The sequence below is a fragment of the Mercurialis annua genome, linkage group LG8 (genome assembly GCF_937616625.2).
Source record: "Mercurialis annua linkage group LG8, ddMerAnnu1.2, whole genome shotgun sequence".
NCBI lineage: Eukaryota > Viridiplantae > Streptophyta > Magnoliopsida > Malpighiales > Euphorbiaceae > Mercurialis > Mercurialis annua.
Genome location: NC_065577.1, coordinates 6,515,049 through 6,528,865, shown reverse-complemented (window position 1 = coordinate 6,528,865; position 13,817 = coordinate 6,515,049). Strand labels below are relative to the sequence as shown.

At 36.5% G+C, this 13,817-nt stretch overlaps 3 protein-coding genes across 6 annotated transcripts in view; 2 read left to right on the top strand and 1 right to left on the bottom strand.

The window, feature by feature from the left end:
- LOC126661330 (DExH-box ATP-dependent RNA helicase DExH7, chloroplastic) overlaps nucleotides 1-13,817 on the top strand; it is a 29,357-nt gene that overhangs the window by 11,545 nt on the left and 3,995 nt on the right. For 2 of the 4 annotated variants that reach the window (XR_008789698.1, XM_050355153.2), the window contains exons 18-27: nucleotides 516-662; nucleotides 752-853; nucleotides 952-1,104; nucleotides 3,769-3,873; nucleotides 4,964-5,104; nucleotides 5,227-5,316; nucleotides 5,399-5,455; nucleotides 5,657-5,740; nucleotides 13,032-13,130; nucleotides 13,238-13,378. Coding sequence is in view for 3 of the 4 variants with exons in the window: in XM_050355153.2 (XP_050211110.1) it covers nucleotides 516-662; nucleotides 752-853; nucleotides 952-1,104; nucleotides 3,769-3,873; nucleotides 4,964-5,104; nucleotides 5,227-5,316; nucleotides 5,399-5,455; nucleotides 5,657-5,740; nucleotides 13,032-13,130; nucleotides 13,238-13,378 (1,119 nt within the window). In the remaining variant the exon portion in view is untranslated. Of the gene's footprint in view, nucleotides 1-515; nucleotides 663-751; nucleotides 854-951; nucleotides 1,105-3,768; nucleotides 3,874-4,963; nucleotides 5,105-5,226; nucleotides 5,317-5,398; nucleotides 5,456-5,656; nucleotides 5,741-7,298; nucleotides 7,379-12,797; nucleotides 12,954-13,031; nucleotides 13,131-13,237; nucleotides 13,379-13,817 lie in introns of those variants that run through there. The other 2 variants (XM_050355156.2, XM_050355154.2) reach the window with 2 other exon arrangements.
- Nucleotides 8,071-8,546, bottom strand: LOC126661333 (uncharacterized). The gene is made up of 2 exons (XM_050355159.2): nucleotides 8,397-8,546; nucleotides 8,071-8,318 (listed from the first exon to the last, which is right to left on the bottom strand). The coding sequence occupies exons 1-2, from the start codon at nucleotides 8,530-8,532 to the stop codon at nucleotides 8,116-8,118; spliced, it is 339 nt and encodes a 112-aa protein (XP_050211116.1). The 5' UTR covers nucleotides 8,533-8,546; the 3' UTR covers nucleotides 8,071-8,115.
- On the top strand, nucleotides 11,360-12,116 carry LOC126661332 (uncharacterized). The gene is made up of 2 exons (XM_050355158.2): nucleotides 11,360-11,790; nucleotides 11,869-12,116. The coding sequence occupies exons 1-2, from the start codon at nucleotides 11,655-11,657 to the stop codon at nucleotides 12,069-12,071; spliced, it is 339 nt and encodes a 112-aa protein (XP_050211115.1). The 5' UTR covers nucleotides 11,360-11,654; the 3' UTR covers nucleotides 12,072-12,116.

The following is a 13,817-nucleotide window of genomic DNA, read 5'->3' as shown; positions in this document are numbered from 1 at the left end:
TAAAAACATTTATTTGTGGCAGGGAATTCCAATTTTAAATCACTAATTTTACCCTTAAGCATATATGTAACTGTGGTTATATCTCACTAGTCAATTTGCTGAATGTGTATGCCGTATGTATTATTCTTTTAGCAGTCATTTTATGGGTTTTTATCATATATAAATTACTAGCTAAAAAGTAATCTCCGTATGGATGTAAAGTTATAGCTGGAACTTGAACTGGTCAGAAAATATGGTATGATACATGAAAACTCAATGGCCAAGTGTGCGACCAAGCCTAAAATAAGAAAAAAATTTATTTATTTCTGGTTGAGGCTTACTTGTGACATAAAAGAAGTCTTTAACCATTGCTGATTTACATTTGCAGAGTGTTTCATTGAGATGATGTTTGTCGTCATAACATTTTTTTTTTATATTTTTATGGAACCTGTTCAGCCTGTTTATTTCTCGGAAGTAATTTCTATGATTTGGGTTAATAATTTTCCAAAACGCTAACCAATTAGTGGTATTAGCAGAGTGGTTCAGTGAACAACCGTAGAGGAAAGAAGAATCTTGTCTTATCTGGATGGGGTGATGATTCTCTACTTTCAGAAGACACTGTTAACCCGGATTACGATTCAAGCAGTTATCAATCCTACTGTGAGCAAACACATAAGAATTTGGTCAGTGTTGCAGATGTGTTAGTGGCATAATGCTATTTCTTTTTACTGTCATGATTCTATGGTTAACAATTAGTCAATCTTCTATCCAGAAAAGGTTAAATGAATATATCATTGATTATGATCTGCTAGAAGACTTAATATGCCACATTGATGAAACATACGGTGAAGGTTCAATACTTGTTTTTTTGCCTGTAAGTCTAATTTAATAGTTCTCTTATCTCAATAAATCATTAATGTATATTGTTTTGTAAAAGCATTATATCATTTAAAACTCTGATGCCCATTACAGGGTGTATCAGAAATTCACATGCTGCTTGACAGGTTAGTAGCTTCTTATCGATTTGGGGGACCATCATCAGATTGGATTCTCCCTTTGCATTCGTCTATAGCTTCAGCGGATCAGAAAAAGGCGTTTTTACGTCCTCCTGGGAATATACGTAAGGTAACTTTTTCATATCAAATAAAATTAACCTCTTAACACTTCGAAGTTTTATTTGAAGAATGACTATTTTGAGGGGTTCTTCTTTATGCGCTTATTTTTTTTTTCTATAATGTTGTCTTCCTTTGTAAAATTGCTTCCCTGAAATTTATGACATGTGCATTGCGTACGTTTCTGGATATCATGGACATTAATTTTAATTTTATAATTTATTTGTGCGATTGGTTTTTAACAAGAGTTTTTTTAAAAATATATTAAGTAATAGTATAATTAAAATTGGATTTCTCTCAGAATTTGGACAAACTTTAGGACAGTCAAGAAAAAACGACATGAATACTATCAATAATGAACAACTCAAAAGAAGGATGGTGGATGGTTGTTAGAGATGATAAAGTTATTATTAGAGGCTCGCCTTATAGCTTGAATTGTTGGATGGATTGATTATTTGACATGGTATCCGAGTCTTTATCAGCTAAAAGTCTAGAGTTCGATTCTTGGCAACCCTCATTTAATTAATTAGATATTTGAACACAAGCTAAGGCGGGCTTGTTCACGCTTCAAATCTGATGGCCATTTACGTGCGGGGCTATGTTAGAAAATGATAAATAACCTTTGGATGAATTAGTTATTTGACAGGTCCAATCCCTTTCAATCTGTTATGGCTGGGGGAGCGTTACCTGAGTCTTTAGCACTAGCTCCTTGATGTGGAATGGTCAAGTAAACAAATTTATCATGGAAGTTTGACCAAGTGACTGAGAATCCTTGCCTTGCAAAGCCATGAAAGAAATGTGCACCTTTGGAAGAGGGCTGAAGGGTAGAGCTGCCAATTCCCAACACGACCCCTATATGATATGAAGTTAATTGAATTAGGATTGACCTTATGCGAGTTCGGATCATAAACAAGTCAACCCGTTTCTAACATAGTTAAATACCGGGTAAACAAGCCTAACCCATTTGAGACATATTTAAACCTATTTATTAATTGTATTAATTAATTAAGTTATTATATGTGACCAAATATATTCATATAAGGCATATAATTTGTTGATTGTTGTTTTTTGTATTGAGATTTATGGTTGTTTTGGAGGTTTGTTGTTTGACTATACTCATTTAATTAAAAAATGTGTTAATTAGGTTAAACAAATTATTACTAAAATGTGTTAAACATATTAAACATGCAATTTATTATGACCTATTAGTAAACGGATTAGACAGTTCGACATGTGTTAACCCGTTTAATAAACGTGTTGTGTTTGGGTTTGATATTTTGACACGATTAGTTAAATGGGCGTGTTTGGATTGGGAAAATTTGCTTATATTTAAATGGATACACGAGATGTTTATGACATGGTGATACGAATTGCCAGCCCTAGTGAGGGGATGGGTTGTACCTTCCCATAACACCATTAGTTGGAATTTTGGAGCACAAAATAAGGAACAAGTCTCTATGCCTTCTGCGAATGGTGCTGCATTTCATTGTGCAATCTTGAATTTTGTTCTCATATTTGGGTTCGTATAATTAGCAAACGATCCAAAATTTTAAACTGGCTGTCAGGTGATGTTTCAAGTTTCAACTATGTTTTATTATCTCTAACACACTCCGGCATGTGAACGCCTATTGCAATTAAAGCGTGAACAAGTACAGAGTCCACCTCAACTGGTGCTTCAGTATTTAATTAACCAGATGGGGGCTGGTAAGAAATCAAATTTTGACCTTTTGGTCATAGAGGCTCCGATACTATGTCATATAGACAATCAACCCAAAACTGTAAACTGTTTGGCGAGGCTCCAATTATGATTTTATAATCAGGTTTTAAATATTCATAGAGTTTTATTGTTGAAATGTGGGTCCCTTTCTTGACTCACTTAGCTCTTATGTTGCTGCCAAATGGCTGCCTTTTATTGGTGCTTACAGCTTATCTGTTCTGTTGGAGCTAATTAAAGTTACTGGATAGCTAAGATCTAAAATGTAATTATTCCTTGTTTCATCCAGGCATACTAGAAACTTCTTGTAGTGATTTGTACTTGTGTTGGTAAATTAGAAGCGTATATCACAAGATACTTGGGCATAACAGATTTAGCCTTTCAATTATCAATTTCCATGATACATTTGTCACAATTTAAGATTTTTCATAATTGCTCTGCTTCTTGGTCTGTTGCGAGCATGTTCCTCCCAAATAGGAATGAGTACTATAATTAATTATGGGGGTTGGATGAAAATAAAACCAAGTGGTTATGCTATTGTACTTCTAAATTATGACTTTAATATTAATCGATATTTAAGGTTCATTAATTGTCTTGTTAGGAGATGAAGAATTTTAAATTTTTCCAGCGTTAACTTCTGGATTATTGGGTATCCTCTAACAAATGTCATGAGAAATGCCTAATATCATTATAAAGCTTTACTGAATTAATTGTGCATGTAGAGTTTAATTTTATTGACTTCCGTGGGTGTCTGCACTTACAAACGCAAAAATAACTAAAAGTATATTTTCTTAAACTAAGAAGCTCCAAACCATCAGCCAAATGTCCCTAACCTTCTTAAGTTGATTTTGTCCTTTTTAGCTGCCCACAGTTTTTTTTGTTATCTTCTTGCTCTGACAGACTTCACTAAGATTCTTTAATTGCCCCTTTTTTGGTTTTTCACTTTCATTCTTTTTGGTGCAGGTTATTATAGCAACAAACATTGCAGAGACGAGTATAACAATTGATGATGTAGTTTATGTGATTGATTGTGGAAAGCATAAGGAGAACCGGTATAATCCTCAAAAGGTATTTCCAACTCTCTCTCTCGCTTCTATCAAATGATAGTTTATGCTTGCATACCCGTTTTACATTCACAATAATGAGAACATGGTCATTTTATGACGGCAGTTCATTTATTTTACATTATTTGTACTAAGGCCTACTATGAGAGATTCTATACATCTAGTACAATTTATTATAGGTTACAATAAGATGATTAAAATGTATCTACTATCGATCTGTAAAGGTGCACTTTAGGGTGAAAACATTATCATCTTAGCTTCACTAAATTACTTTCTATCCCGTAGCTTGATATTGAGAACATGATCTTTTGGTGGCCATGCATTTATTTTAAGCCCAATGGTATTAAAAAGCCAAACCTTTGACTTTTTGGAAATCTATCCTAACCTTTCAAAAGTTGTAAATCTATCCAAATTTGGCTAATTCGTTGGAACCTATCCAGGTTTTCTAAATCGATTTTCAAAATTGATTCATTCGAACTATGTTGTATTCCAATTGATAATTCTTTTTCTTTTCAGTTTTCAAAAAACCCCACACATTCAATTGCTATTGTAGGCATAATTAAATCAAATTTGAAAAATTGGATAGATTTACTACGAATTTGTCAAATTTGGATAGATTTAAAACTTTTGAAATGTATGGATATATTTCCAAAAAGTTGAAAAAGTTAGGCTTTTTGACACCATTAGCCTTTAGTTTATGTTGCTTCTAGGGCTAATACAAGAGTTGTTATATATCTAGTGGCTTAGGACTTGCTAGTGTCATTTTGTTTCTGCTATTGTCAGATATAAAAAAGAAAAATGAAACCATCATGCTGTAGAGATTTAAATCCTTAGGTCCTCTGCATTTACCTTACTAAGCAGTGTAGCATTTTGTTATGCGATCATGGCTTTTGGATGGCTGCATTCAGCAGGATATTTTACAACATGAGTTACTCAAATGGAGATGAAGTAGTCCAGACATTAATTTCTCTAGCTTCCACCTGGCCCTTTGCTAAATTTCGCTGCTGTCAATTCATCAAAGTCTTGAAACCAAATACCAAACCATTATTTACCATTTGCTGGTGGGTTCTTAACTGTTTCATTCATCTCTTTAGAAATTAACAAGTATGGTTGAAGATTGGATATCTCAAGCAAATGCTAGGCAACGCCGTGGAAGAGCTGGGCGTGTTAAACCTGGAATTTGTTTTTGTTTGTACACACGTCACAGATTTGAGAAACTCATGCGGCCATATCAGGTAGTTTATCTGCTTACCAATGTTGATTGTCTATGCATTCTTCATTTAAATGTAATCAGTCTTCTTAATTTCTTTGCATTAACTTTTGACGCAATCCTACCTCTGATTTTCACAATGCTAAGGTCCCTGAGATGCTTCGTATGCCGTTAGTGGAACTGTGTTTGCAAATTAAGATACTTTCTCTTGGTCATATAAAGCCATTTTTATCAAAGGTAACTAATGCTCTGAGCCTCTAGATTAAAAACGGTTTAATGCATAAGAGTTTTAACTGTTTATTTTATCATTTATTTCCAGGCTTTGGAACCTCCTAAGGATGAGGCCATGACCTCTGCGATTTCGTTGCTATTTGAGGTAGCATTTCTGCATGCAAAATTGTTGTTGTTTGTTACGATGCTGCTCTCTTTTACATATTGTGGCTTGTGTTGCATGTATAATTATGCAATTGGGCTGTTTGTCCTACAAACTATTACTTAAACATTGATACCTTGCACCTCCTATATGTTTCGTCTAGTTTGCACAGTAAACTAATACCCTGTTGTTGGCTGATTTTAGGTTGGAGCTGTGGAGGGGGATGAAGAGTTGACGCCTCTTGGACATCATTTAGCAAAACTTCCTGTTGATTTATTGATCGGAAAGGTTCGTATAGAAAAGTTATTTTGTCTGATTACTTTAACATATTATATTGATGGCTACTTGAAAGCCATCTTATTTTTTGTGCTTATGCTTACCTAGAATTATAAAGTTGTTTAAGATATTATTTATAATAGTCAAATTGTTAGGACATACTTCAAGAAATGTAAATGAGCTGGAGAAGAGAGCTTGCCTTGTTAATCCAAATAATTCCCTTCGGCCGCCTTCTAGTTTAGATGGGTATCAATCTCTTGAATAGCTCTTGGATGTTTTCTTGTAAATACTTTTACTTTATCTTACTCATTCTGTCACACACCAATCTTATTTGAGAACTAGGAAGTGACCTGAATTCCATTTTGGTTTTGCAAATTATGAACTCCTAGGCTTTAGTTTTTTACTTCGAGTTTTGTTCTCAATCAAATTGAAAAAATTGAGAATTCTACGTTCTTAGGGCTATATACTTGTAGTCGTAGCTAGTAGCTGGAGTCAATTAAGCTTGAGGTGGCAACTAAGGGTAAAAAAAATTTGTTCAACCAAAAAACTAAGCAAAGCAAATTAGATTAGTTTGGTTAGATTATTTAAACAATTTCGATGTTATCGGTTTGCATATTTGTTTCTTCTTTTATCACAAATTATGGTTTAACCAAATGAACCAAATAGATTATTAATTTTTTCAAAATAATTAAACACTTCTGGTTAGTTAACCGAACCAAGCAAATTAGCTGATTAATTTGGTGGGTTCAGTATTTAGATTTTCTGGAATTCGATTTCGATAGTTTGGTTCTGTTTTATTTACTTACCCAGAAACCGGTTTTGTTATGTTGGTATGATTCTGTTAATTTTGAACCAAAACGGTCAAATGCTCCCCTCAAGTGGCAACATGCATGATGTGCCAAGTATCAAAATCAAATAAGATCACAAATATCAGCTAATTGTTATACACTTGTAACAAAGCAAACAGATATGGTATGCAATAATTGATGCAACTGATTGGAGTTATTCAAACTAATTTTGAATCCTTAAAAATACATACTCATGTTTTCTATTGCAATTTGAGTAGGTAATCATAGAATACATGATAGATAGATATGAAAATGCATAATAAATTATGTGAGAATGCATATGTCACATTTTCTGGTTGTAATTTGTCTTTGACCGAGGACACAGTTTTTAGGAGGGAAAGTTTGGTGGTGAGTGAGTTTTTTTTAGGCATGGGAGGGTCTATGTTAAGCTTTAGAACTTTTGGCTGGAAGATAATTCTTGGAGTTAAACTTTGTGTGAATTTGATCTATGTATTTGGTTAGAGTCTAAATGGATTCTTAAGCACCAGTCCATCTTTTCAATATTATATGATGTGGTGGGATCTTGGCTTCCTCATCTTTATTTAGTAGTTCATTGCCTGTTTAATTTCGGATAACAGTTTAACTGAGAAAAAATACATAAGCTTTCTGAACTGAACTTTTATAAAATATTCTATTATTTCCATTGTCAAGCACTGATAACTCCTAAAAATACATAAGCTTTGCTGAACTTTTATAAAATATTATATTATTGCCAATGTCAGGTGCTGGTGACTCAATGGGATTTCTATGAAATTACATCCAATTGGTTAACAGAAATGTTGGGCATGACATTCAACCTAAGGTAGACTGGGAAACAAGGGCAGCAGCAGGTTCAACCTGAAATTGAGATTTAGCTAGTTGATATTGCCATTCTTTTCAGATATTAACTAAAGCAATCAGATCCAGTTCAAGTTTTTCACGTGTTTCTAATAATACACACTTTGTGTATATTTATCTACCGGTTTAATTGCATGTCGTGTCCTCAGTTGTTCCGCTGTGTTCGTATGAAAATTATGAGGAGGAGTACGTACACCCTCCTCCTCAATCGGAGGCAGATCAGGAGGAGTATGTACAGCCTCTTCCCCAATCGGAGGCAGAGAAGGAGGAGCATGTATAGCCTCCGGAGCCAGATCAGGAGGAGCATCTACAGCCTCCGGAGTCAGACCAGGAGGAACATCTACAGCCTCCGGAGCCAGACCAGCAGGAACATCTACAGCCTCCGGAGCCAGACCAGGAGGAACATCTACAGCCTCCGGAGCCAGACCAGGAGGAACATCTACAGCCTCCGGAGCCAGAACAGGAGGAATATTTACCGTCTCCGGAGCCAGAGCAGGAGGAACATCTACAGCCTCCGTAGCCAGAGCAGGAGGAGCATGTACAACCTCAGGAATTGGAGCTGGCTGCTCATTGACACGTTGTCTTTTTCTTCTCCGTGAATACACAATCGGATGCAGAGCAGATACATCCTCCGTAATCGAAGCTGGCCCGTCGGAACATCGCAACTCAGGTGACAGATTGGGATGACTTGAAGAAGCCCCGCTATGATGATGACTTGAAGAAGCCACTGATGTAAAGTCCAAGCCAGAACCTACAAGCAAGTAGCAATACCAATTTCAGAAACTTAAAAATGATATGTAACAAAAGAACCCAAGTTTCAGAGAACTCACCGGGGATGCTTAAATAGACACCATCCCTATCATTGTCATACATTTCTATAAAGTGATTGCTTGAGGTAGCATTCACTACAAGCAAACAACAATACCAATTTCAGAAAATTAAAAATGATAATACCAAAAGGTACTCAAGTGTTAGGAACTCACTTGGGCTGCTTGTCTGGACACCATCACTGCCATCAGCTGGAGTGGGAGCAGAAGTGGACACTGCCATAGCAGCACGCAGTGGTGTTGGTGGAAGTACAAATTCAGAACCTACGAGCAAGCAACACGACAATATCATAAACTGAAAAATGACAAGTAGAAAAGACCAAGTTTGGGTGAGAACTCACCCTTACTTTTATCACGCACACAGTATTGGTACCTGGACTCTCATGCCGGCGTATATTTTTTGTACTTTTTGCTCCAATCTTTTTCGTTGTTTCCAGTTCGTTGTTTTTCCTTCAACTTTAAGATTCGACTAATAGCACGACAATCCACTTTACCAATCCCTAATTGATCAGGGATGGGATCAGGCCGGTTATACGCAATATGATTGATGCAGAACACAATTGTTTGAGAAAAGAACATTTTTGAACGAACATTCCCCTCTAGGCGTGCATATGGCCTCAATTTAATCTACAAAAATTAAAGGCATAACTAAATATCAAACGATATTAACAATTATTTTTACATAATACAACTTTAAAAAGTTAAATTTATACCTCTATATCAGAAGCAGCCAACATCGAACCAAAATCCGCATCCTTGTTACTTTTTTTGGATGGTAGTTTAAGTTTTTCTGACCACTCTATTGCAAGAGGGATTCTTCTAGGGAGATCTTCTAGGGATAATCTTGAATTGGATTTTCCCAAAGTCATAAATGCTCCAAATGAAGGAATGTGCTCTAAAATAAACGTCTAGACCAACAAAGAAAAAAAGAAGACTGTTAAAGAATAATACTTTTCCTATGTTAGTTCAAAATCAGAAGTTATCTAAGAAGCAAGAAATAGCTGCACAATCTTCAGCAGAAGCTGAGTATGTGGCAGTTGCTTCTGCTACTAATCAGTCAATATGGCTTAGAAAGATTTTGAAAGATGTAAATTTTGATTAAGGAGGAGCTACTGTCATCATGTGTGATAGTAAATCTGCAATTGCAATGGCCAAAAATCCAATGCAACATGGAAGAACAAAGCACATTAATATAAAATATCATGTTGTCAGACAACCAGAGAAGAATGGCGACTCACCTGAACTAGCCACATTGCTCCATAACTAGACTTCTTATTTTTGTGTACGAAATCTCGGACTCCACTCTTGACCTGTGCCAAAACCCCAGCTCCCTAAGCATACTCGTCGATTCGGTCAATATCTTTAAGAAACTCCAGATATACAAGTGATACGATATTAGACGATGCGGCAGGAAACAAGACGCTTCCTATGATGTAAAGCAAATAGGCCCTAACATAGAAGTCCAATTCTGGGCTATCGTCCACAATATTCTTTGAAACAACCATAAAATCATTCTTTAGCTGAGCAAATGATATGGAGCCCGGCTTGTCGGGCGTCTCGGTATTGACTTGATTCCATCCCAAAAGCTTTTGGCAAACATCGCCATAATCGAGTGATTGCTTAGGCAACAACGGCTTTCCATCAACTGGAAGTCTTGTGAACATGTACACGTCCTTTATTGAAATCCCCAATGTACGTTGTTCGTCAATTACAAAGATATCACGCTCTATGTCGTAAAGCTTGCAATTGACGAACAACGTATTTTGGGGATTTCATTAAATGCAAGCTCCTCAAAGTACGTTGATGAACCTACAAGCAAGTAGCAATATCAATTCTATGTCGTAGAGCTTGCAATTGATGAACATGTACACGTGCAATACCAATTCTATGTCGTAGAGCTTGCAATTGATGAACATGTACACGTCCTTTAATGAAATCCCCAAAGTACGTTGTTCGTCAATTGCAAGCTCTACGACATAGAGCGTGATATCTTTGTAATTGACGAACAACGTACTTTGGGGATTTCAATAAAGAACGTGTACATGTTCACAAGACTTCCAGTTGATGGAAAGCCGTTGTTGCCTAAGCAATCACTCGATTATGGCGATGTTTGCCAAAAGCTTTTGGGATGGAATCAAGTCAATACCGAGACGCCCGACAAGCCGGGCTCCATATCATTTGCTCAACTAAAGAATGATTTTATGGTTGTTTCAGAGAATATTGCGGACGATAGCCCAGAATTGGACTTCTATGTTAGGGCCTATTTGCTTTGCATCATAGGAAGCGTCTTGTTTCCTGCCGCATCGTCTAATATCGTATCACTTGTATATCTGGAGTTTCTTAAAGATATTGACCGAATCGACGAGTATGCTTGGGGAGCTGGGGTTTTGGCATAGGTCAAGAGTGGAGTCCGAGATTTCGTAGACAAAAATAAGAAATCTAGTTATGGAGCAATGTGGCTAGTTTAGGTGAGTCGCCATTCTTCTCTGGTTGTCTGACAGCATAATATTTTATATTAATGTGCTTTGTTCTTCCATGTTGCATTGGATTTTTGGCCATTGCAATTGCAGATTTACTATCACACATGATGACAGTAGCTCCTCCTTAATCAAAATTTACATCTTTCAAAATCTTTCTAAGCCATATTGACTGATTAGTAGCAGAAGCAACTGCCACATACTCAGCTTCTGCTGAAGATTGTGCAGCTATTTCTTGCTTCTTAGATAACTTCTGATTTTGAACTAACATAGAAAAAGTATTATTCTTTAACAGTCTTCTTTTTTTCTTTGTTGGTCTAGATGTTTATTTTAGAGCACATTCCTTCATTTGGAGCATTTATGACTTTGGGAAAATCCAATTCAAGATTATCCCTAGAAGATCTCCCTAGAAGAATCCCTCTTGCAATAGAGTGGTCAGAAAAACTTAAACTACCATCCAAAAAAAGTAACAAGGATGCGGATTTTGGTGCGATGTTGGCTGCTTCTGATATAGAGGTATAAATTTAACTTTTTAAAGTTGTATTATGTAAAAATAATTGTTAATATCGTTTGATATTTAGTTATGCCTTTAATTTTTGTAGATTAAATTGAGGCCATATGCACGCCTATAGGGGAATGTTCGTTCAAGAATGTTCTTTTCTCAAACAATTGTGTTCTGCATCAATCATATTGCGTATAACCGGCCTGATCTCATCCCTGATCAATTAGAGATTGGTAAAGTGGATTGTCGTGCTATTAGTCGAATCTTAAAGTTGAAGGAAAAACAACAAACTGGAAACAACGAAAAAGATTGGAGCAAAAAGTACAAAAAATATACGCCGGCATGAGAGTCTAGGTACCAATACTGTGTGCGTGATAAAAGTAAGGGTGAGTTCTCACCCAAACTTGGTCTTTTCTACTTGTCATTTTTCAGTTTATGATATTGTCGTGTTGCTTGCTCGTAGGTTCTGAATTTGTACTTCCACCAACACCACCGCGTGCTGCTATGGCAGTGTCCACTTCTGCTCCCACTCAAGCTGATGGCAGTGATGGTGTCCAGACAAGCAGCCCAAGTGAGTTCCTAACACTTGAGTACCTTTTGGTATTATCATTTTTAATTTTCTGAAATTGGTATTGTTGTTTGCTTGTAGTGAATGCTACCTCAAGCAATCACTTTATAGAAATGTATGACAATGATAGGGATGGTGTCTATTTAAGCATCCCCGGTGAGTTCTCTGAAACTTGGGTTCTTTTGTTACATATCATTTTTAAGTTTCTGAAATTGGTATTGCTACTTGCTTGTAGGTTCTGGCTTGGACTTTACATCAGTGGCTTCTTCAAGTCATCATCATAGCGGGGCTTCTTCAAGTCATCCCAATCTGTCACCTGAGTTGCGATGTTCCGACGGGCCAACTTCGATTACGGAGGATGTATCTGCTCTGCATCCGATTGTGTATTCACGGAGAAGAAAAAGACGTGTCAATGAGCAGCCAGCTCCAATTCCTGAGGTTGTACATGCTCCTCCTGCTCTGGCTACGGAGGCTGTAGATGTTCCTCCTGCTCTGGCTCCGGAGACGATAAATATTCGTCCTGGTCTGGCTCTGGAGGCTGTAGATGTTCCTCCTGGTCTGGCTCTGGAGGCTGTAGATGTTCCTCCTGGTCTGGCTCCGGAGGCTGTAGATGTTCCTTCTGGTCTGGCTCCGGAGACTGTAGATGTTCCTGCTGGTCTGGCTCCGGAAGCTGTAGATGTTCCTGCTGGTCTGGCTCCGGAGACTGTAGATGCTCCTCCTGGTCTGGCTCCGGAGGCTGTACATGCTCCTCCTGGTCTGCCTCCAATTAGGGAAGAGGCTATACATGCTCCTCCTGATCTGCCTCTGATTGAGGAGGAGGGTGTACGTACTCCTCCTTCTTATAATTTTCATACGAACACAGCGGGACAACTGAGGACGCGACGTGCAATTAAACCGGTAGATAAATATACACAAAGTGTGTATTATTAGAAAAACTTGAACTGGATCTGATTGCTTTTGTTAATATCTGAAAAGAATGGCAATATCAACTAGCTGAATCTCAATTTCAGGTTCTACCTGCTGCTGCCCTTGTTTCCCGGTCTATATGCTTGATGGAACTGGGATGAAGTTATTCGAGCAATTTGTTCTTTAAGCTTATTCAGTCTAGCATTTAAATGTTGAATAAGTGGCTGTAGACCCCATGCTTGATTGAGGAAGAATTTTAAGTTAATAGCATCAAAAACTCATTAACATCATTGCATTTTTTTTAAGTAGATCCTTTAACTAATTTGCTCTAAATGCAGATGATGCTGTATGGTGCAATATTTGGTTGCTTGTCACCTATTCTTTCAATATCTGCGATTCTTAGCTACAAATCACCTTTTGTGTACCCAAAAGATGAGGTACAATACATTACTAACTTTTACCCTGATTTTGCACTTTTGGAGAAATAAATAATTTCTCTATAAGCCAACTCTCTCCCTCTTTTCTCCTTTTGCATCATTACCAGAAGCAAAAAGTTGAAAGAGCAAAGCTTGCACTGTTGACTGATAAGGTAGATGGCTCTGGTGAGTTGAATGACGGTTACAAGCAATCTGACCACATCATAATGATGGTTGCGTACAAGAAATGGGAAAACATTTTGAATGAGGTCAGTAAGACTTTGCTTCAACTTTTAGCTAGTGAACTTTTTACATATTAGATATGAAGTTTGAATGTTTATGAAATGGAAGTTGTAGCCCAGAGTCATTAATGATGCGCTGGCTTTAGAACATCTTGCAAGCCATTTAACTTTTATGTTATATACTTATTTATTTCTGTTGAAATGGATACATAGTACTTAGTCAACTCTTTAAAGTTTAATATACCTTGTAGATTGAAAAATTACTAAATAAAATTATTAAATTTTAAAAGCTCAGGTAATGAATTTTAAATACATCATATATTGAAATTTAAAGTTAATAAATTACTAAAGGACAAAATTCTACTTCTTTAAAGTTTCTAAATAAATAACAAGTTTATTTGACCTATCATTCGTCTTGAAATTTACAAAGAAATTTAGTAAAGATTAATTATTGAATAATAGAGAT

Coding starts and splice junctions, on each gene's coding strand:
- LOC126661332 (XM_050355158.2), top strand. CDS start 11,655: ATGATATTGTCGTGTTGCTTGCTCGTAGGTTCTGAATTTGTACTTCCA. Junction 11,791..11,868: donor TGTCCAGACAAGCAGCCCAA/GTGAGTTCCTAA, acceptor GTTTGCTTGTAG/TGAATGCTACCTCAAGCAAT.
- LOC126661333 (XM_050355159.2), bottom strand. CDS start 8,532: ATGATATTGTCGTGTTGCTTGCTCGTAGGTTCTGAATTTGTACTTCCA. Junction 8,319..8,396: donor TGTCCAGACAAGCAGCCCAA/GTGAGTTCCTAA, acceptor GTTTGCTTGTAG/TGAATGCTACCTCAAGCAAT.